The following is a 23,250-nucleotide window of genomic DNA, read 5'->3' as shown; positions in this document are numbered from 1 at the left end:
TTTTATTACCCGGGGGTGAAAAAAAAAAATCATACAAGAAAGACACCATATGCACACATGCTTGTTCCATCACCCTCACTGAGATTATTCTGAAATACATGTTTTTTAACTAGTTTTTTCAGATTATTAATTCTACAAAAAAAAAAAAATTAAAAAGTCATATGTAACCTATGCAGCATACAGCTCACCTTCAAGCAAAAGCTACTAACATTCCTCTGTACCACAAATTTTAGTCAAATAGCTCACAGGTCCGATTAGTTGAAAAATAAAAAACTATTACATCTGAAAGTCCCAGGCAGTTAGAAGTTGCATTTTCAGTAACAGACTGAGAATCAGAAGAATCTTAATACTTTATTCAAACAACTTTGTTCTAAATAAAAATGCGGTGGTTCTAAAAGCATAGTGGTTACTGTATAGCATTCAGACTTCAAGAATATAGAAGGCCTCATGGTCCAGCAGTTAAAAACTGGAAAAACTAAAGCCTGACCAACAGCCAGCAGCAAAAATATAAGCTCAAACAAAGAATTCCTGCAGAGGATGCCAAGAAAGCTGCCTCCTATAAATTTTACCACTTTTCCCCTCTTGACCTATATTAAGAGGAAGGTATGTTCCTCAAGACACTTCCTGCAGAAACAAACCAGCTCACCACTTTGCTTATAAGAAACAAACACCATTATCCTGGAGTTAAAAGAACTGATGCAGTGAGCATGAATTCCCTCCCATCCCCAAAAAGTTAAAGCTTACAAGGAGAATGATGATGACTGCTCAAGGTTCCCCCACAGTGAAGTTTCAATAGGTAACAGTATACAAGCTATTTTAGAAGCAAGGAAAAAAAACCTTCATATAACCTTTACTGCTCAAATTTCAGCTATCAAATTCCATAGTCTAACTCACTATTTAGTTTTTCTTTAATTAGACATGTTTCCTTATTATCATTTAATGCAGTTAACTCTTATTCTGCTGTCAAACATGAAGAACAGTACAACCCTTTCCATTCTGTAGCCACTCCATCTTCTGCTCCGGACCTAATGACCTTTTATGAAACTTCCAGTTTAAAAGTCCTGATGAAAGTATCTTCTGGGCTCTCACAGTCCATACCACACATAAACCATGTTGACCAAAGCTGAAAACAATACTTGTTGTTCGCTGTTAGGAAGAGGAAGAAGAAATGTCTCATATGCCTCCAAGGTCACATTTAAACTGCATTCCAGGTATTATATGGCAGCTCCACAGCAATATGGCACAGCAGACCTATTTAACCCAGACTACCATGAAAACATTTCCCTGCAAACCTCAAAATTGAGCTTCCAATACTCTTTTTCTATCTGTGCTAATAATTATGCCTTTTAAACACAGTATGATTTGGACTTACCACAGACAACTTGATAAGCATAGCTTTTTTTCTTTTTATTTTAAAAGACACTAATTCAAGTTGCCAAAACATTTCAAATTTAATCCTTCCTGCCAAAATCCTTGAAAACTCTCCAAATTTGTTACAGTCTGCAAACATTAAAAACACTTTTTCATCTTGTAAATATTTCACTGGACCAATCCCTGCAATTTTTGCAAGTATTTCATCATGTTTACGCATACATCTGAAAAACCCCCAAATTAAGCCTTTTCCCTCCCCCCAGGACTGGACTCATTTCCATAGTAACAAAACCTCTGCCATTTGGCAGACTACCTTCATTTGTCATGACACCTACACAGTGTTTTTCCCAATTAGCAAACAGGAAAGATCAGCAATGGGTTTACTGATGGTGCTAAGATCTCCCTCATACAATAACCATTAAAGATGCTGAAAACAGCAGCACAGTCTGACTGCTCCACTGTGGCAGTCTATCTTCAGCAAGTTTTGGGCTTGAATAATTTTACATGGAAACAGCTTGGGATAGAAATGCCATAGTAAGAATCCACAATTATGTCCCTGTGTTTTCTAAAAATGAAACCTCAAGGAGTTGGGAAGTATACTTTCTTCCATTTCCAAACAACCTTCAAAACAAGTAAGCAATTAATTAATAAAAAATACCTCATCACACTAATTTTATAAATAGTTCTGAGCAACCTACAATAACTATGCATAACACTAACATATTCACAATGTATCTGCACGTAACAAAGATACATATGATTGTTCACAGTTCTACTGTTATATACCATAACACTAAGATGGGTTTAACATTCAGAAAAAAAGACACTAAAACCATAAACCAAAAAACTAAGATGCTTTGATATTCAGAAAAACATGGGCAAATATATTCATGGAAAACAAGATTAAGCAGATTATGAGCAATTTCCTGTTGGAAACCGCATGTGTTAATTATAACCACAACTCCTCTACTACCTGAAGATTACCAAGATCTGTTATAGCTCAGCTGGATTTTTCAGCTAAATTATTAGTTATATTGCTGGTTAACAATTGTAAGCTGCTGCTAGCTGTCATTTGTAAAGGTCTTGGTACTCTGCGCTGACAATCAGCTTCCGCTGGCAAAAGGTCTTTAGTCTTCAACTTCTAACTCAGTTGCTGATACCATTTAGCTCACAGAATACAAACACTCATTTTCAGCAAATCTCAGGCAGGCTTTCTGCAAACTGCTTCAAAACATTATAACACTGGAGACCAAGTTTTGAACTAGACCACAAAGCAAGTGCAAGTCAAATGAGCACAGAACATAAAGACATCTTGACAAAAAATACTTGTGGCAAATGGACAGAGAGTGAATGGTGCTATTACAGCCTTTACAGAAAAATCTGTTGAGAATAAAATAAATACCAAAAATCTTCAACCATGGAATATGAAATAATTGCCTCAAATCAAAGACAGAAATAAAAAAAAAGGAGGGGAAGGGGGAAGGTGGGCAATAACCAGTGGCTTGACAATTTAAAATAGGTGAAATGGCTGTTTAAATTACATGATTGCAACTTCTAATCAGGCTTGTAGCACCTGTAGCAGGAGGAGTAAAGGCATGCTTTAGTTTATTTGTTCTAAACCAGAAGTAGCAATAGCTAGTATGTGGACTATTTGATACATTATTAGAAGAACATTGTTCAGTGTCTCCACACCGTTGCTCTTACTGTTTAAAAGAGATGAAGAAATGCAAACAGAGCATCTTCCCTTGAGGTGCAACAGTCTTGAACTGTAATCGATAAGCTTAAATTTGAGAGGGAAGCTTTACATGTTGAGTGTGTGCTCCTCCCCTCAATGTTGTTACTGAATTACTCAACATGGACTAACATTATGTCAGTGTTACACCTGCATAAGACCTTCTAGACTATATGTTATACAAAGCGCATGTATAATGAGTGGAAAAAATATTATTCCGTCTCTGCCACTGAGGCAGAAAAGGAACAACAAAAGCCTTATTTAAGTGCTGTCTGACCTAAAACCTTCGCTTCTGAAACGTGGTACCAAAGACTACGGTACCTAGTACAGTATTAGACACAGTCCTGCTGTTGAATCTTTGAGTACACTTATGAAAAATTTGTGAATTTAGTAAACCACATGCTAACACATGTTCAATTTTTTAAGACTTTCACTTAACTCAGTGCATTTGTCTAAACTCACTTGCTCTGGTTCAAGGGCTACCCATCTTTGGGAAGAAGTATACTGCTGACAGGACAGGTCTAGCCAAGAGTTGCTGTGCTCAAACAAATGACAAACATATTCTGTTACTCTGTTTCCATAAGTGCTAACTCAACACAGTTAGCTTAAGGATTCAAGGGCTCGTGCAAATTTGCTTACAAGGCAGAAGCCACTCAGTAAACATTGAAAATGAAACAGTTTTGTGGTATCAAACAATTATTTTATTTCCTCCATTAGGTGAACTACTGCTGCTGGTGATCAGCTTGGTTAGACAAGATGAAGGAAGCATTTGCTGCTGAACAGCCCAAACTCAGATTGTCAAGGAGATCACAACAGCAAGACATTATCACTCATCATGTAGTGAGGAGTGATACACTTATCATGTAGTCATCATCAAGTTTGAAGGTGTTTCATCACAAGTTCATTTTACTGGATGCAGTGGTAGTGCAGGTGACGTTCAGGAACCTGAAAGAAGGGAGCAAGACAAAAGCAGCATCACAACCCTAGACTTCCTAAGAACAGACCTCATCAGTCAAGAACAGCCTGTTGTTCATCAGTCTTCTTTGAAGAATCCACAGGATACAGTTCCCTGGGGAGAAGAGAGCAGAAGAGCTCTCCAATAGCAGCAGTCTGGGGGAGCTGACTCATGTTCTATACACAACTTGCAACATTATATCTGGAATACCACTGCAAGCTCTGGGTGCCCCAGAACAAGAAACACTTGTTTACTGGATTGAGTCCTGAGAAAGGCCACTAAGATGGTTAAAAAACTGGAGATTCTGTCATATGAGGAGAAACCGAGCAAGCAGAGATTGTTTAGCTGTGAAAAGAGAAAACCTGGGAGTGTAGGGGTGGAATAAGCCTCCATGTGAATATCTCCACCTCCATCTGATGGGAGAGAGCAAACATGATGGAAACTTATTCTTCTAAGCAATATCCACTGACAGGCCAAGAGACAATGGAGAAAAAGAAATTAATAGACAAAGTTCCAATTACACCTAAGAACTGTAAAAATGGTCAAAGATTGGAAGAGGTTGCCCTGAGAGGCTACACATTCTCCTTCCTTGAAGATACTGAAAATGCAATTGGACAATGTTCACAGCAACCTGCTCTGGTTGATCCTACTTTGAGTGCTTGACAGTCTCCAGAAGCCCCTTCTAATTTCAACTATTCTGTGATCTTCATCATTTGCTTTTAAAAAGAAGTAAAATTTGACTGTACAATAAACATACTTCTGCATTGTGGAAAGAACGTATTTTTTCTCATTCTGAGTTTTGCATTTCTCCTGGTGTCACGCCATGTTTCTGATTATGCTTCCAAGTAGAGACATACTGAGCTTTTCATCTGTTCACCATCTGGATCAGCAAACAGACATCAAAATCAGGCATAGGAGCAATTTCTATGGGAATTAGTCAGCATAATCAAACCCACAATAGTACACAAAGCTAACAAGAGAATGAGGGATGAAAACTACCTTATCACACTTAAAATATATGCCTGCATTAAGACAATCCAGTCACTTGAATTGATCCACACTTTCTTGGACACAACCAACACCCACAGGTCCTTTAAGAAGGGCATGAAAGAGAATATGCTTATATGCAACAATCAAGAGCTGCTCTGTGCACATGAACCAACATGGGCACTGTACAGAATCTTTAACAAGACTTTTTTAAAAAAAAGTTTGTGCACACAGCACGTCACCTGGAAAACAAAAACCTAATTTGTCAAATGGAAGGTACTCTAGCATCAGTAAAAAGTGTCTGGAAAGAACCCCAAAAGGTCAGTATTTCCATTTCCTGGTCTATCAGAGAACCAAGGGTCCTGGTGAATGACAGGCTGATTGTGAGTCAGCAGTGCCCCCGTAGCCAGGAGGGCCAACCCTGTCCTGGGGTGCATCAGGCCCAGCATCACCAGCCAGGCAAGGGAGGGGATTGTTCCCTCTGCTCTGCACTGGGGTGGCCTCACCTCGCGTGCTGGGGGCAGTTTTGGGCACTACGATGTAAGAAAGACATTTAAGCTGTTAGCACCCAAAGGAGGGCCAGGACTACGGTGAAGGGTCTGGAGGGGAAGCTGCATAAGGAGCAGCTGAGGTCACTGCTCAGCCTGGAGGAGACTGAGGGGAGACCTCACTGCAGTTACAACTTGCTCATGAGGGGAAGAGGAGGAGCAGCTACACATCTCTTCACTCTGGTGATCAGGAGAAGACCTGAGGAAATAGCACAAAGCTGAGTCAGTGAAGTTTAGGCTGGATATCAGGAAAGTGTGGTTCATCCAAAAGGGTGGCTGAGCACTGAAACAGGCTCCCCAGGGAAGTGGTCACAGCACCAAGCCTGACAGTGCAAGGAGTTTTTGGACAATGCCCTCAGGCACATCATGTGACTCTGGAGTATGGTCCTGTGCAGGGCCAGGAAGTGGACATGGATCCTTGAGGGTCCCTTCCAACACAGCATATTCTATGATTCGAGTTGAATTCCCCTGCCTTCCCAACATCTCTTTTCCCTGGAGAGATTAACACTGTCAATGATCACACCACCACCAATGTCCTCTGAAATCCTACTAAGAGAACTCTTTTTGAGGTATTTTTAAAATTGTCTTTATGGCAATTAAATGTTATTTTTCATATCTTCATTACAGAAAAATCAGTTTATTTTTCTCTTTTTCCACAATTGGCTTGTTTTTTTTTAAAGTCTGAGGAAAAATGAGTCTTCTGACAATTAAGCAGTCTCAGTTGAGCCTAAGTCATAACTCATGTACATCATTACCATCTAATTTCACCATTCTCTCATAGTAACCAGTCCTTTTCCAGAAAACAGTGGGGGGGAAAATGCTGAATACAAAGAAAAGGTCAAGAATTTCTTCAAGTTTCCTACAGAAAATAATCTATCACAATATTAAATAAAATTCTGAAACATTCCAGCAGTAGCATGACTACTTCTGAATCACAATCACTTTATAATTTTATAGAATGTGTGGAATCTCTCATGAGGTACCTTTTATTCATTGCTGGTTTTACATCTTTGCTTACTGGTTTTGTAGTGGGATTTCTGAAACTAAACATTTACAATCTTAACTATATCTTATCTTCTACAGTTTTGCATCCTCTGTTAACTTTTTCACCTACAATCTCAGTTCCAACTCTGAAATTGTCAGAGAGAGACTATACAGTTCAGGACCTAGGACAGATCCAGATGCAGAGCAGCAGCTACTACCTGTTCTCACAGGCTTCCCCCTCGACAGCCATTCCACAGCATCTCTCCAGGGTGGGCTCCTGTGTAGTTTTAAATCTACTTTACAGTTGTTCTATCTAGAACAGAGGCAACCAAATCATCAGGCTGAAAGCAACAAACCTAAAAATTCTAGTTGAGGAAGGATACAGTCTGGACAATGACACAACAGGAGCAACAGATGTTGCTTTATCTTACTTACACCTGACTGAAAATCACAGAAACATAAAGTACCTGAGAGGTCCCAATTAAGTCACTCCAAAGCTTTCCCTTTTGCAGGCTGAACAATCCCAATTCTCTCAGCCTTTCCCCACAGGAGAGGTGCTCCAGCCCTCTAAACATCTTGGGGGCCCTCCCTTGGACTCCAACAAGTCCATGTCCTTCCCGTAACAGGGATTTACCTGGATCACGTCCAGCCTCTCACCCACCAGCACCCCCAAATCTTTCTTTGTGGGGGGCTACTCCATCCATTCATCCCCCAGCCAATGTTAATAGTGAGGGCTGTCCCAACCCAGGTGAAGCACCTTGCACTTGGCCTTGATAAACCTTTTGAGATTCCCCTGGGCCCACTTCTTGAGTGCACGCTTCCAGGTGCGGGCCCAAGGCTGGAGTAAGAGCTCTGGTATACTCATTCATCTGCTATAACAAGACACACCAGACCTGCATCAGACTTTCCTGTTGTACAGAAAACCAGAAAGTATTCTTCTGATAAAATACAACAATGTGCATTTTTACTTGTTTACAGAAGAGAAGGGAAAAAACCTTAATCTATCTGGCACTTTATCACACAAAGAACAATACTGTTATGAAAAGCAACTTAAAAGCAACTGCAGCCTCTGCTGGACTTCCTTATTTCCCAGGCTATTTACTCCATTCTCTGAATTGCTCCAAAACGGTTCTTAAATTTGTAATTGAGCTTCAAGGCAACATAATACCAAACACAGAGAACTACAGCTAATAAATATCAGTTCACTTGTCAGCAAGAAACTTACTATACACACATCTCATTGCCACAGAAGTTCAACTATAAGAGCTTCAAAATAAAGGAAAGGGAATATTACAGAAAATATGGTTACCAAGTCTGCTCAGAAGATCTGAGGAGATCTCAAAATTGTGGGACCATCTTACTTTTTAAAGGCCATCCCGATTTTGTTGTCAACAACTGAGAAGCATCTGGCAAACAGCCAAAGGGGAACAAAGAAAAGAAGTTGTTCAAGAGAAGCCTGGAACATACAAGCACCTGCTCACATGAAGGAGTTGACATTGATAAGAAACAGAACAAAGCAAGTGGGCAGAGCTTCAATAGCCTAACCTATAGACAGAGAAGAGATTTTATGACCAGAGAGCTGAGTATCAATAAAACTACATAGAGGCTGCATGCTGGCAAGGAGATGAAGAGATACCATGTGAAAAAAGCAAGCAACAAACCTTGCTGTAAAACATATTGGAGTTATTGCTTGCATACTCCCTATTTTGGTACCTCTCCACATGCACATAAGCTTCAGTGTTCAGCAGTCTTATTTCTGCGAACTGGACAGTTACTTTTTTTCAAAGCAACTACTTCTTCTAAGAGCCTCTACTTACAACATCTCCCATATTTAGGTATGTACTGTGTCCTTGCAAACAAAATACTTTTATTTCTTCTAGCTCAATGTTATCTCTCAGTACTGTTATTTCAGCTGCCAAGAATTCTAGCATCTGTAATTAAAATCAGCCTTACAAAAAGCCCCATAAAGTAACCCAAAGTAAACAATTCACCTAAACAAAATGCTATACACCTTCTACAAAGCTGGCATACAGAATGAATCGCTTTAAGGTATGCGCTTTAACATTGCATCTTTAACTGTAAAATGGGACACGCTCAGAAAATGGCTCTAATGTTAGGCCCAGCCTATACCAAGCATCTGATTCTGTCCTCACTTTCGTATTTCTCTAACTCACACCAACACAGATCTACCAATTAGTGTCAAAGTGGTGCAAGCCAAGAGGAGCCAGCAAATGTTCCATGACATTTAGAAGTTGTTGTAGCACCCTGCAACTGAACTTTCCTTCCTTGCAGATACCTTCCATTGATAACTAAGTAGCCAATATGGTTATCCTTCAAGCTACTGCTGGAACATCCACAACACCTTTAACCATGGAAAGGGACAGTGTCAGTAGGCTGCGAGAATAAAGAAGGAAAATAAATATCACTCAAAACCCCCAACCTGCTCCTGCCTTGATAAAGAAAATGTCTGCTTACAAACAATAGCTCCAAGAGCTTTTTAATGCTTCATTTTTCATATCAACTATAGTAATACCTATCAAATTTCCAAAAGGACTTGCCATAAAACAGCTGACAAGGAACAAAATACATGCATAAACTGAAAGCTAGCAAACAAATGCCTATCATGCAAATATATAAACACTCAGTGTAATGCCAAACTAAGTATTGGCAAGCTTTATGAAATAAACATGCACCAAGTGTATACTATACCATATACTTACATCACAAACGGATCCAAAATTTTTCAAATCACAAACAGAAAAATCCCAAGAATACTGATTTCTGAAGAAATAAATGCACTAAATCTTTTCACTTTTATTTGGCAATGAAATCCACACAACACCTGAGGAAAAAAATGCTTTATGCAAAGTCTGGTTAGTAACGTTGGATTTCATTATGTAACTGAAAAGAGAACTATTGCTTTGTAGAATACTTCATGAAAAATACCTCCATGAAGCAGTTGCTTGACCTTCCCTTTCTCTTTGCACAGTTGCAGGCTGGAAAGGAAAATAAGATACTGCTCCTGCCAAAATCACAGCCCAAGTAGCTCAGCTGCAAGACAGTTAGCACACAAACCATATTTTTGCCTGTTGTTACAGTTTGAATATATTTGCTCCCAAAAGGAAAAAAAAAAATGGAAGCCCATAGAGAGAAAAGCTAAGATTTTTGTAGTAATATTTCCAAACTGGACACTACCTGCCACTAGACAACACCCAGCAAGATTTCAACACACAAAACACCCTAAATTCAAAAATACTCTAAATAATAAATTACTTACATTTGTATTTTGTTACCATGCAGTTCTTCCTACAAGAATGCTTGAACAAATATGCTGCTTTGTCTTATCTGAAACTGCAAGTGAACCTTTTCAGTTCTTCTCACATTTCCTTTACTCCTATCAAGCTAAAGCATGAAGATTTGATACATGTTTCTAAAAACATCTTTGCAACAAAAATAAGGGTGAGGACAATCTCCATCCCATAAAGGATGAGGAAAATGAGGACAATATGGAAGTACTTAATCCCTTCTCTGTCAGTCTAGTTGTGTTCTCAGGGTATTCAGCACTCATCATCCAAGGGGAAATGATCAGTGACTTGCTACACCACTTAAACACACACAGGTTTACAGAGCCAGGTGAGATCCACCAAAGAGTACTGCAGGAGCTGGCAGAAGTGCTCACTGAACCACTTTCCACCATCACTTACCAGCAGCTCTGCCTAACCAGAGAGGTTCCACTTGACTGAAGGTCGCTGCATGTGCCACCCAATTACAAGAAATTCTGGAAGGAGAATTCAGGGAAGGAACTAAAGCCCTGTGAGCCTGACCTCAGTGCTGGGGAAGGCCATGGAGCAGATGGTACTGAGTACCATCACATGGCACATACAGGACAACCAGGTCACCAGGGCTGCCAACATGGGTTTATGAAAAGTAGGTCCTGCTTGACCAACCTGATCTCCTTCTTTGACCAGGTGCCCCACTTAGTGGAAGAGGGAAAGGTTGTGAATGTTGTCTACCTGCCCTTTATAAAACCTTTGGACACTATTTCTCACAACATGTCTTTGGAAAAACTGGTGGCTCATGGCTTGGGAGGGAGACTCTTTGCTGGGCTGAGGCCAAATGGGTGAGGTTCAACAAGGCCAAGTGCTGGATCCTGCACTTGGGTCTTGACAACCACTTGCAGCACTACAGGCTGGGGAAAGGGCTGGAAAGCTGCCCAACAGAAAAGGGCGTGGGGCTGCTGGTTGACAGCTACTGAACATGAGCCAGCAGAGTGCCCAGGTGGCCAAGAAGGCCAATGACATCTTGGCCTGTATGAGAAATAGTGCGGCCAGCAGGGCCAGAGCAGTGATCACCCCCTGTACTGTTAAGGTACACCCTTAAGTGTCACCCCTGACACTGTTAAGGTCACACCTTGAATCCTGTGTTCAGTTTTGGACTCCTCACACCAAAAAGTGCTGGAATGTGCCCAGAGAAAAGCAGAAAAGCTGCTTATGTGTCTGGAAAAAAAAGTCTTATGAGGAAGGGCTGAGATAGCTGGGGTTGTTCAGCCTGGAGAAAGAGAGGCTCAGGGGAGACCTTATTCCTTCACACAGCTCTCTGAAAAAAGGTTGTAGCCAGGTGGGGGTCAGTCTCTTTTCTCAAGTAACCAGCAAAAGACAAGAGGAAACAGCCTCAAGCTGGGCAAGGGAAGGTTTAGACTGGGTATTGGAGGAAAATTGTTCAGCACAAGGGTTTTCAAGAACTGGAACACACTGCCCTGGGAGTGGTAGAATCACCACCATGAGAGCTATATAATAGGTGTGTAGATGCAGCTCTCAGGAACACAGTTTAGTGGTGGACTTGGCAGTGCTGGGTTAGAAGTGAACCCAGTGATATTAAAGGTCTTTTCCAACCTAAACTATTTAATGATTCTGTTTCGAGTACCACAACAACAATCATCTTAAAACACAGCTCTGCTGGAAGATCTGATTGCTCAGTACCATGTTTGTTCCCTGTGACACATCTTTTCAGAGGACAAATGAACTTCACATTGATCCTATGTCCTTCTGGTCTATTTTCTTAAGGACTACAGAATCACATCATTCAGGTTAGAAGGGACTGTTAAGGTAACTTTTTTTTTTTTTACTGTGAGGGTGACTGAGCGCTGGTTGCAAGCAAGGCTGTGGAGTCTCCATCCATATTCAAAGCCATCTGGCAAGTGGCTCCAGATGGCTCTCTTTGACCAGAAGGGTGGACCAGAGGTCACTTCCAAACTGAACCTATGATTCTGTGTCTGATTCTGTCAAACCCTGATCAAGCAGTGTCAGAGACAGTAAGGTGCCCACTACCACGTGCAGTGGCATTTTTAGTACTACCAAGGAGATATAAACCTCTCTGGACAACACCTACTGATGCTTGACCTTTCTCATAGTGAAGAATTGCTTTCTTGGAATGCACTGGAATTTTGTGAATTTTTATTTGTGCCACACCAGTGCCATGTCAGGGTGGTATACACTACTGAGAAGCATCCGGCTCTCCCTTCTTCATTCCCTCGCTGCATAAACAAAATCACTCCTGAACCTTCTCTTCTCCAGGCTAATAGTCCCAGCCCTCTCAGCCTTTCCTTACTGAAGAAAGGCTCCAGATCCTTACTCACCAACATGACCCTGCACTTAACTCTTTGCAGTATCTCCTCTACTGGGAAGCTCAGAACTGGACATGCCAGATGCAGCCTCACCAGAGAGGAGAAAGCAGAGAGCACCTCCTTCAACCAGCTGGCAACACTCTTCCTAACACAGCCAAGGAGGCTGTCTGCCACCTTTGCCATGGCAGTGCATTACTGGCACACAGATGGTTGCCAACTAGTACATCAAGCTACTTCTCTGCAGAGCTGTCTCCCAGCTAGTCAGCCCCCCAGTGTTATTTCATCTCTGATGCAGGATTCTGCAATTCCCCTTGTTGCACTTTAAAATCCCAGCCCAGATCTCCAGCCTGGCCGCATCCCTCTGAACACAAACACAACCATGCGGTATATGAGGAACTTGCTGGGGGGACAGTGTCCCAGCATTCAGGCCATTACTGAAGATGCTAGGCAGCACTTGCCCCAGTATCAGCTTCTAGGGTACATGACTGACAACTTGACTCTGGCTGGAGTGTCACAGACCACAAATCTCTAGGCCCAGTCACTCAGCCAGTTCTCAATCTACTTCACTACCCACTTATGTAACCCATCCACTGTCAGTGTGTGCACACTGTGGGAAGCAGTGTCAAAAGCCTTACTCAAGTTGAGGTACAGCACATCCACTGCTCCGCCAGCCTGTATCTGTAGATTGCCTACAGTTATTTTTCACCAAGGCCTGTAGATTTTTAAGGAATTCAGCTGTCAGAATCATTAGAGCAGGAAACTGTTCAGCTTAATAGGTGGACCTCAAAACAGCACTGAGAGCACAACCAATATTTTCCCTACATAATAAAAACTTTGGTTTTTTTTGATTGCTGATGGTATTATCTCAGATAACCTCAAATATTTAAAGTTATTGGTGTTTTTATTTAGTAAGCCTAAAATTTAACATTTTTAGTGAAATGGACAATAAGTCAACTGTCATTCAAAGAGCCAAGTGTATGCTCTCCAAGCCATTACCAGCTTACACACTATCTTTAAATAATTAATCAAGCATTCTGACGTGAATTTTCATCCATGCCAATAATAAAAGGAAAGTCAGGGCTTAAGCAGTATATCTACAAATGGAAAAATCATCAAAATCCTGTCCCCTAAATCCGTAAATCAGGGTAAGGAACATCAGCTGCAATCCAATTACCACAGGCTTAGAGGAAAACATAGGCAGAGTAGTAGGACAGGTTTACTCTGGGCTTCTAAGGCATCTGAAAAGAAAAGGTTAAAAAAAGTCAGAACAGAAGAAAAAAAAGGCCATCCTACTCATTGATTTTCCAGTTGGGATTTTTATGTGCTATTGTTGGTGAGCTGAAATCGCATATCTATTTAATCATTACTTTAATTTCATAACTGAGGACTATTTTGCGATGACAATAACTTTCTTAACAACTACCATTTTTCTGAAAGCCAGAACTCTAGTGGCTTAAGAATTATTCCAGCTGCTGGAATACCCTAAGGCCTCTCCAATAATGACAGAAACAAATGCTACAGGTTCTAAAAATGAAATTAAAACCCAACTGCACAAGTAAAATGCAACTGATTTTCATTTGACCATGACAAAAGTGCAAAATAGTATCTGATCCCTTTTGTAACTGGAAAGGTTTCCAAAACAGCATAAATCTGTCTCAGATTAAAAAAAGCAACTTAAAAGAAAGCATGCCTCCAAAGTGTTCTCCACATAAAGAGAACGGCTCTCAGCACAACCACTGACAATTGGAGTTTCTTTTCTGTAATTATCTGATTTTTCATTATTCACTTCAATGCTGTGTATGAAATTAGATCTGCAAGAACACATGCAAGAAAACACTTATTCCTCAAGTTTGTCAATGCAGATGAAAGTACTTATCCTTAAGCACTTCCAGGACTTTTTTTTTTTTATTTGGAAAGTCATTCAACCACAGCAAAGATGACAAGATCTTCACCTTTGGCCACTCTCCTATCTAAACACAACCACCAAAATTAAAGTGTATACACAAAGCTATCTTACACAGAATCATATCAGCAGAATTTCAGTTTAGCAAATATGCTACATGAAGTCAAGGAATATCTGTACTTATTAAGAACAAGCCCATTACGAGTGGTTAATGACAGCGTAACATCTTTAAAGTGATTACTATCAAAAGCAAACAAAAGAAATTCTAACTTAGTCTGCAACAAACAGCAGAAGACAACTGCCAAGTGCAAACAACTGAAAACTCACCAGATGATAGCTGTCAATGGTCTACCCTGTATAGCAGTATATTCTAGAAATAAAAGTGGATAGAGAATCGATTGGTTTGAAGAGAAAAGGAATAGAGACATGACTACTCTGAAAACATACAAGCATAAAGAAGATATACGAGCACATCTGTTGGAAAGAATTATGGATTGGCTAGTGGGAGAGAAAAGCAAGGCCAAATCAGACAGGAAAGTCACAAGTGACTACATGTAACATGGTGAAACAAAATAAAGAAGAGGCTGAAATAATAAAAATAGAAGAAGGTATTTATTTAACAACAACCTCATCTCAGTATAATGTAAATGACTGGCTGCAGATCTGTATAGACACAGCAATAGAAAAGATGAGCAATGTTACCAACTGCAACAAGGAGCACAGCAGAGAAGTAAGATTTCTGTTTTAATTCCATTACGGTTAAAACTCTTAACTACAAACTTTTCCAGACTGACAGAGATCATGGCCAAAATAAGCTAAATGCCATGGCATCTGTGAATTTCAACTACAAGCAACAGACTTCTACTTTTTGACCTTATCTGGCTTTGGCTACAATAAAAATTTTCTTCCAAGCAGCTTGTATCATGCTTGTATGTTTTGGATTTGTGATGGCAACAGTGCTGGTAGCACACCTGTGCTTTATCTGTTGCTGACTAACACTTGGACAGGGTCAAGGCCTTTCCAGTTTCTCATACTGCCCTGCCAGCAAGTAAGCTGGGGGTGCACAAGAAGCTGGGAGGGGATATAATTGGGACAGCTGAATTCAACTGACCAAAAGGATATTCTCTACCATATGACATCATGCTCAGTATATAAAACAGGGAGGAAGAAAGAAAAAGTGGGGGGACAATACAGAGTTATGGTGTTTGTCTTCCCAAGTCATTGGGAAAGATGAAGCCCTGCTTTCCTGAAGATGGCTGAACATCGGCCTGCTGATGGTAAGGAAGGAATAAATCAATTCCTTGTTTTGCTTTGCTTGTACACGCAGCTTTTGCTTTACCTACTTAACTGTCTTTACCTCAGCCCCTGAGTTTTCACACTTTTATCCTTCCAGCTGTCCCCCATCCCACTGCAGGGGGAAATAACCAAGGAATCATGCGGTGCACTGAGCTTACACCACGTACACCCTTTCATAGCAACTATAAAGCATTTTCCAAGAGTTTTAAACCCATTACATATGACAATAATGCTTGGAACACAAGCCTAAAAAAGTTAAGGGAAGAAAATGAAAACAAGGAACAGCAGTAATCTAGCCACACATCTCCAGTTTCACGTGGGGACCAGGAAACTCAGGTTTTGATTTTTCTAATAGTGCGTACAACTGGTATAAATTTAGATTTATTACACTAATAACAAATTTTTTCTCAGACCCAAGTAGTCATAGATATACTAGATGCAAAGAAATAACTACCGTTCAGTCTAAATTCATCTAATTAAGTTCATCAGTCTGAAGGGAATAAGCGATAATATGCTATATACTATGAGATATAGGAATGTGTCTTTTGTTGACAGAGTGACAAAACTATCTCTTGTCCCCTTAAAAAAGGAAAGAAGCTCAGAAGTTTCTCTCTTTGATTAGGTGAAAAAGATACTTCATAGGACTTTGGGGACTTCACCTCAAACTTAAAGATAGCTAATTGGATAGAAGCTAAAAAATCCTACTTGGGCAATTTACTAGAAAAAGAAGAGAACAAAGAAACTAATCACTTTTGTGAGGTGTTTTACCAGGAGCAAGTATCTCTTGAACCTGGCTCGGTGGTTTTGGTTTTTTTTTTTTTTTTGTTATTTTGCCTTTTATTAAACTTTTTTGTTTCTAACACACAACAGAAGCTATCTTGCTGATTTTATGCTTCTAAAAGTAGCATATTACTCACCTATCTTAGGTGAGTAATAGACCTCCAAGAACTTATGAGACTTGGCTTGAAGAGGCTACTATTACTATGATACACAAAGAAAAAATAATAAAAAGCATATCACTATGCTTTGTAGCATATGAAACACTAAATCTAAAAGTAAAGAAACCATCTGCATTAATGCAGTCACAGCACAAGGAGCCTATTCTCCTGTGCTAATTTCCAGTATTAATCCTTTGAAGGGGCACAATGGTAGGAACTGGCTGTGAAAGACAAAAGGAATAGACGAGCTTAAAAACGCATTTACAACATAAAGTTAATTATAGGAGTACTACTCCACTTACCACCTGAGCACAAAGCAGTGTTTATGGCAAGCAAAGTAAGAAAGAAAAGACAAAAATGTAACCATGTGTTCAAGTAATGCTGTAAGGGATCAAGCTTTCAAAGTAAACAAAGGATTAGAAAAACAGTTTGCATAAAGTACCTTGAAACTGCATTATTGATACAGTTTGGCAAAACATACATAGTCATATGTCAGGAGGAGAATTTACTAAAAAAAAATCTTCAAAATATTTTGGCCAGAAGGGAGATCATAATATGGGAGGAAAACCAAAACCAAACCCTGACAGCTGATAGTTAACACAGCAGAAAAACAAATTCAACATCAAGTTTTTAAGTATGCAGGAAACGCATTTACTACATTTAACATGGCAAACAGTGAAGAATGGTAACTTATTAAATTGCTCCAGCCCAACCTTAACTGCGTCAACTTGCTACCCAAGAAACCATCAGTGTGCCAGAGCAGATTGTGCAACAAACTGAAACTTTAACTAGCATGTCCTCTCAGTTTAAACTAAACAATACAACATCCCAAAACCCCACCACAAACTGTGGATTCGTGTTTTAATTTTTTCCATTACTTATAGAAATTATTTTTTATAAACATACACAAATAAAATGCCCATCTTAAGCCTCTCAATGTAATGTTATTGGGGTCTTTCCAGCTTCTGTTTCCTACACCAACACTGAACAAACACAACCACGTTAGACTAAGAGACAACTACAGGTTTAAAAAAAAATCTACTACATAAAACTGTTTTCCTTAACAGAATATAAGGTAAATAAGTAAAAATACACTATTTTAGTCATTTGCTAATCCCCATTAACCAACAGGGCAATACAATATTAAAACATTACTACATTGCAGCTAAAAAGCCTAGAGAAGACAGCAACTCTCTTCAGCTCTCCCAATGCACTGCTTAATCTAAGACTCAACAGCACATCAATTTCCCAATTAAACAGTTTTAGTTTACACAAGACTTGAACTTTATTTTGTAAAATTACATCTACAAAACACAAGAACTGAAAGATAACATAAACTAGACTAGAATATTTCAGTTGGAAAGAAGCTATGGAGCAAACCTTTGCACAGGAATAAGCAGGAAAATGTAGTAGGTAATGTAACACTGCTATAATTTTACTAGTCTTTGTACACATAACCTTTATTTTTTTTAACTAAATGTTTCCTAACTTTTTGCAATTATTATTCCATATTAAAAGAGCAACAAGTTCCAAACCAAAAAAGCTAACAGCTTTTGTAAGGGCTTTAGATCTGAAGAAATTAAGGCTTTCTTGTGTACCAACAATCAAAATCACACAAATCTCATACACCAAAATTGACTTAAAAATAGCTTTCACGAAATCTTTAAATCTTTACAAGGCAAAGCTGAAGCTTCAGTAATATTTCTGCACTAAATTTTCAAGTATATATACTTCAAACATCCCAAATAAGCACTGCTTTACTAAGTATAAGTAAGGGTATAAGGGAAGACTGTAAATTTTTAAAAGCCTAAAGACTAACATAATGTCCAAAGGATGTATAATTTACAATTACAAGTGTGAATGAGTAACCTACTTTCAAAATGTGCTGTAATCATCTAGCTGAAACAATCAACATGAAATAAAGTTGGCTGGCTCTTCTTCAGCCAAAATACCTAGTAAAAACAGCCATCTAATTTCTAGTTAATATAAGAAATATTACATTCCCATCATCACTGAAATTTTCCTGGCCTCAGTGAGGCCACAACAGTAGAGCTCACAACACAAAGAGAAGCTTTCTTTCTTTAAAGGATCTAAGTAGAGAGGCAACTTTGGCAACAAAGTAATGGTCATTTTGGTATGAGTATGAACTCACTGTCATTTTAGAGTACACTGCCATTGTAATATACCAATTTCAAGTTAGTCCAAATAATGTAGTGAACACTTTTACTACTAAACAGGTCACGCTAAAGCCATTATGAATTTATATAGCTATCCACATTTGACAAGAAGTCTCAAAGAACATGCTGAGCCTAAATGATAATTCTGGTAGGACATAAATAGGTGAAAGGACAGTAAAGGGAATGGCAACTCGGGGAAACCCACCAAGATGCACAGGCAATAATAGCAGCAATTCAGATGTATAGGGATGTTTGTTAGGATTAAGTTATACTACAGAAAAAGTGCATTTGAAGACAGCAAAATTGAGAACATCAGAAATACCCGGCTTTGCAAATACAGAGCTTTGGTACAGCACTAAAACCAGTACCCACTTGCAGTTTTATCCACCCAGAATCCAGCATACAAAACAACAGTTTAACATGGATTTTTAGTTGAAGAGACCAATACTTCCTACTAGCATTTTACACACTTCAATGGTTACACTAGACATTATGCAGTTATTTTCAAATGCTTCAGTGGCCACAAAACAGACTATAAACTGAGGCATGTTCAGAGCAGATTTTTCTTCCAAACCAATCTTGAATTGACAACTAAATTGTCCACTGCTGGTAGTACTGCAGCAGATCCTTAACACTGTTATCGGCACAAAGATAACGGCATGCTAAATCACAGAAGTGAATACTTTTTTCTGTTTCCTTTCATAAAATTATTATTATCATAAAATTAGGTTGACACAAGTGACAAAAATAAGTTTCTTTGTTCCCACCTCTCTGTACACAAAAATCTTTGTGCAACCCTTCACCTCACGCTGTCACAAGTGCAATCACAAGGTGAGCCAGATCAGGGAATTAGTCCGGATTACAACAAACCAGTTTTGCCAAGTTAATTTTAACCCAGAGTGAGTCTCTAATCTGTTACTGCAAGACACTACAGAAGTATTATGTCAGTATGGCAGGGGGAGCAAGCACACCAACCAACCCATGCCCCGTGGAGAGCAGTGTTCATGACACTGCAGCCTGTATCACATGAGGAAATGCAAGCACTGCTGGTCCTGTTTCAAAGCCAATTACTGCATCCTACTCAACACGTGATATTCATCCCTTCCGATGACAGCCAGCACAAACACCTTGCAAATGTGATACTAATCTTGTGACTTTCAGATAATCTCCACAATGTTTGATTTCCTTGTCTACACAAAAGCATTTTCATACTGCTTGCCAGTTCTTCATAAACATTAAAGTTAGGTTTGAAATAGAAGCACTTACTGAGACAGACACTGGTCACGGCCCATGAACTACAGAGTATAATTTTGCAGACTTGAAGAAAAATTCCACATCAACTTATTGCAAATAGGTTGCACTATCATTCTTCACATTAGTCTTGGAACACATGAAGAATTTTATTACTACTGATAAGCCAATTTGTTTAGCTTTTTTTCAGTTACTTCAAATTATTTTTCTAGTCAAAAACACTCTTACTGACAATCTTACTGATTAAAAGGCTTCAGATTTTCCAGATATATAAAAATCAAGTTAGGACTTCTATCATAACCTATATTATCTTAAGCTCCATTTAATAGCACTGTTTTCTACCATAGCAACTAGATGCAGCCACAGTTAAATTTAAAGCTCTCTTTATAAAATATTTGGAATTTGTATTAGTTTTGTAAAAGGCATATTTTTGACCATTTCTGTTTAAGTCTACCAGGCAGCTGAAGTATTTTGCAGTATTTTAACACCAATATGGAGAAAAGGTGGAGACCACAAGCAGTATCTTGACTGCCATCAGTCCGCCACATGCGATAGTGGGGGTAGTGATAGCAGGAAACTAGATAATGATTAAATATTCCACCTCTCAAAAGTCCAATAGACATTGGCTGTATTCACCAGTATTAACTACCTGCCATTTACTTGTCAAAGCCTAATATAACCTGTTTGCTCTGTACAAAGAGTCTATCTTCTTTGACTTGACCTCAGAAACATCAATTAAAAGAAGCATTAACATTTACACACACACCTGAAGCTAGTATTTTCTACAATTTTAAGTAAAATGGATAGCAGTTGAATCATCCTGAAACCAAATGACACGGAGCACATGATTAATGCAAAACTACAGCTTTAAAAAATACAGACCACTCTGGGCAAAATTCAGACAGGCATTTGAGCACTGAGGAGCAATTGCACAGCTGATTTCCTTGCATTTAGTAGTGTCCTTACACTCAGCACTTGCAATCCCGGGGTTAAATGATACAAAGTTCAAAAGCGGGAAGAGATTTAAGGTATAAGCAATGGACTAAGGAATGTGGAGTAGGAAATCACTTGCTGGTCTTCAGGGGGAAAGAAGAGCTATAGTTTCCCTATCATACAGTTTGAAAAGAAGTCGGTAGTTGCAAAGACGCCAAGTACCCATGCTATCAGTCCACGTTTCCAGCATTTACCAGAAGCAAATTGGGAAAGGTATGTGCCTTATGGTAACTGCACTCCTAGACACAGCTTTCTGGGGCGAGGGGGGCAGGGGGTAAGCCCTGCTGTCAAGTCAGACTAACAAAAACCTGAAGAAAGCCAAACAGGCAACCTCCTCGTGCTTTACAACCGTTTGCAAACTTGAAACAACGGTGACTCAAAGCTCTCCATACGACCCGGCCACCCACATCACAGCCTGAAGAGCCTCACAGACTGAGAACACAGGAAGGTGCCGGTTTCATGTCATCCACATCCTCAGCGACCTCCGGAGGGGAACAATGGGGAGCGCCCGGGCACCACGGGGGAGCGAGACCGGGTACCCCGCCACGGCCTGCAGGGCCGGGAGGATCCGCCCGGGCCGGGCCGGAGGCTCTGGGCTAAGGGTGGCCTCCCCTCTCGCCCCTAGAGCTCCGCACCGCTACAGCCCGCAGCCCCCTCCCCACCCGGGAGCAGGGCAGGGCGGCATTCCCGGCCGGAGGAGCAACAGGCACCCTGCTGCGGCCCCAGAGCCGGCTGGCAGCACCGGGAATGGGAGCCCGGAGGGGCACCATCCGCCGGGGAGGGGTGCTCGGGAACCAGGCGGGGCCACACCGCACCCCAGAACCCCCCCGGCTCCCCCCTCCGCCAGCCGCTGCCTCCCTCCAGACACCGAGGCCGCCTACATGGCGATGGCAAAGGGGGAACATGACCAAAACAGAAGGAGAGAAAATAAGGCAGGGTAGCTAAAGGCAGCCCCAGCACACGGAAAAAGCGCCACGGTCTCTCGCTCGGCTAACACAGCCAGCGGGATACGCGGGTGCCCTTCGCAGGCTGTCTCGGGAGAGACCACAGGATTCAGCCCGCTCCGGCAAGCCTGGCCGGAGCGAGAGCTGCCCGGGGGCCCAGCATTGGCATTCTCCATCCCCCCGGGGGAGCTGGGCCGCACACTGGGCGGGCACAGGTAACTCTGCCCCGGAGGGCCCCGGGAGAGGGGGCGGCAGCGCCATCTGCGCGGTATCGCCGGCCAAGCGAGCGGCGGGGCCCGGGCGGCACCTGGGCAGCCGCCGGGTTACATCACCGCCCCTTCCCTCCGTCCGTCCCCCGGGGCGCGGCGGCGCGGCCACATGGCAGCGGGGACACCCGCGCTGCCCGGCACGGGGGCGGGGAGGAGGATGAGGAGGGCGGCAGCCGGGAGGGAGGAAGGTGCACGCGCCGGGCCGCTCCCAGCCGGCGATGGGAGGGGTGGCGGGGGCTGCGCGTCTGGCACGGGAGGGAGCGCGGCGCGCGTTACCTGCCCGGGTGGATCCCCAGCTCACGGTCGCTCAGCGCCGCCGTGTAAATCCTCCGGTATCTGTCGGCCAGGGCCTTCCCGGAGAGCAGCAGCTGGTAGCGGCTTCGGCAGCCCAGCGGCGGCGCGGGCAGGGCTCCCAGCCCGCCGGCCGAGCCCTCCTCGGGCCCCATGGCCTGAGCGGCGCCGCCGGAGGAGAAGGAGTAGCCGCGTTCGGCCCCGGTGCAGGCGGCGGCTCCCGCAGAGGCGGCGGCGGCTGCGGCGCTGCTCATCCCCCTCCCCGCCCGCCCCCTGCTTGCGGCGGCGCCGCCTCCTGGCGCGGCGCGGACACAGGCGGCTCCCGCTGCCTTCACCGTCGGGGCCCGGCCATGGCGAGGCCGCAGGAGGCGCCGCAGGAGCCGCCCTTCAGGCTGCGCATCCACCCGCGCCGCGGGAACACCCCGCTCTTCCCTTCCTCCAGCGGCGGCTCCAGGCCCCAGCTACCCGCCGCTCGCCTTCCGCCCCGGGCACAGCACCCGCCGCCACCGAGTCCCGGGAAGGACCGTGCACCGCCAGGACCGGGGAGGGGGGAGAGGGCGGGCTGCTTGCTTCCCCCTTCCCGCTACAGGGTGTGTGCGTGGGGGCGGAGGCCGGCCGTGCCGCTTCCCCTCCGGAGTTTGTGCCGGGCGCTGGCACCGCCCTCTCCCCGCACGGCCGCCCCGGCCCCGCCTCCCTCCCGCGGGCAGCGCGGCCGCCGGGCGCATGCGCTGTCCCGCCCGCCCCGCGCGGCCCCCGGGAAATCCGGGATCGGCGGGCGGGAGGGAGGGACGGAGCGAGCACCTGCTGCGGGCCGCCCGGGCACCGAGCGGGGCCGGGGGCACAGCCTCCCGCCCCGCGGTCACGCCCGACAGGGTCGGGCTGCGCGGACCCGGGAGGCGGGTATTGGTACGCAGCTTCTTCTGCGCCCTGATGGGAGTTGCGTATCACGGGATCAGCTGGGTTGGAAAAGACCTCAGACGTCGTCGAG

General features: G+C 42.6%; 1 protein-coding gene across 11 annotated transcripts in view; it reads right to left on the bottom strand.

Annotated features, from left to right (window-relative positions):
• The window catches only part of MYCBP2 (MYC binding protein 2), a 173,311-nt gene extending 150,553 nt beyond the window's left edge, over positions 1-22,758 (bottom strand). For all 11 annotated transcript variants that reach the window (XM_084226535.1, XM_084226539.1, XM_084226540.1 and 8 more), the window contains exon 1: positions 22,248-22,758. In XM_084226535.1, the coding sequence (XP_084082661.1) occupies positions 22,248-22,516 (269 nt within the window). In that variant the 5' untranslated portion in view covers positions 22,517-22,758. The remainder of the gene's footprint in view (positions 1-22,247) is intronic.
• Between the last annotated feature and the right edge of the window lie 492 nt (positions 22,759-23,250).

The sequence above is a fragment of the Fringilla coelebs genome, assembly GCF_963513975.1.
Source record: "Fringilla coelebs genome assembly, chromosome: 2".
NCBI lineage: Eukaryota > Metazoa > Chordata > Aves > Passeriformes > Fringillidae > Fringilla > Fringilla coelebs.
This window is presented reverse-complemented; position numbering and strand designations above follow the sequence as displayed.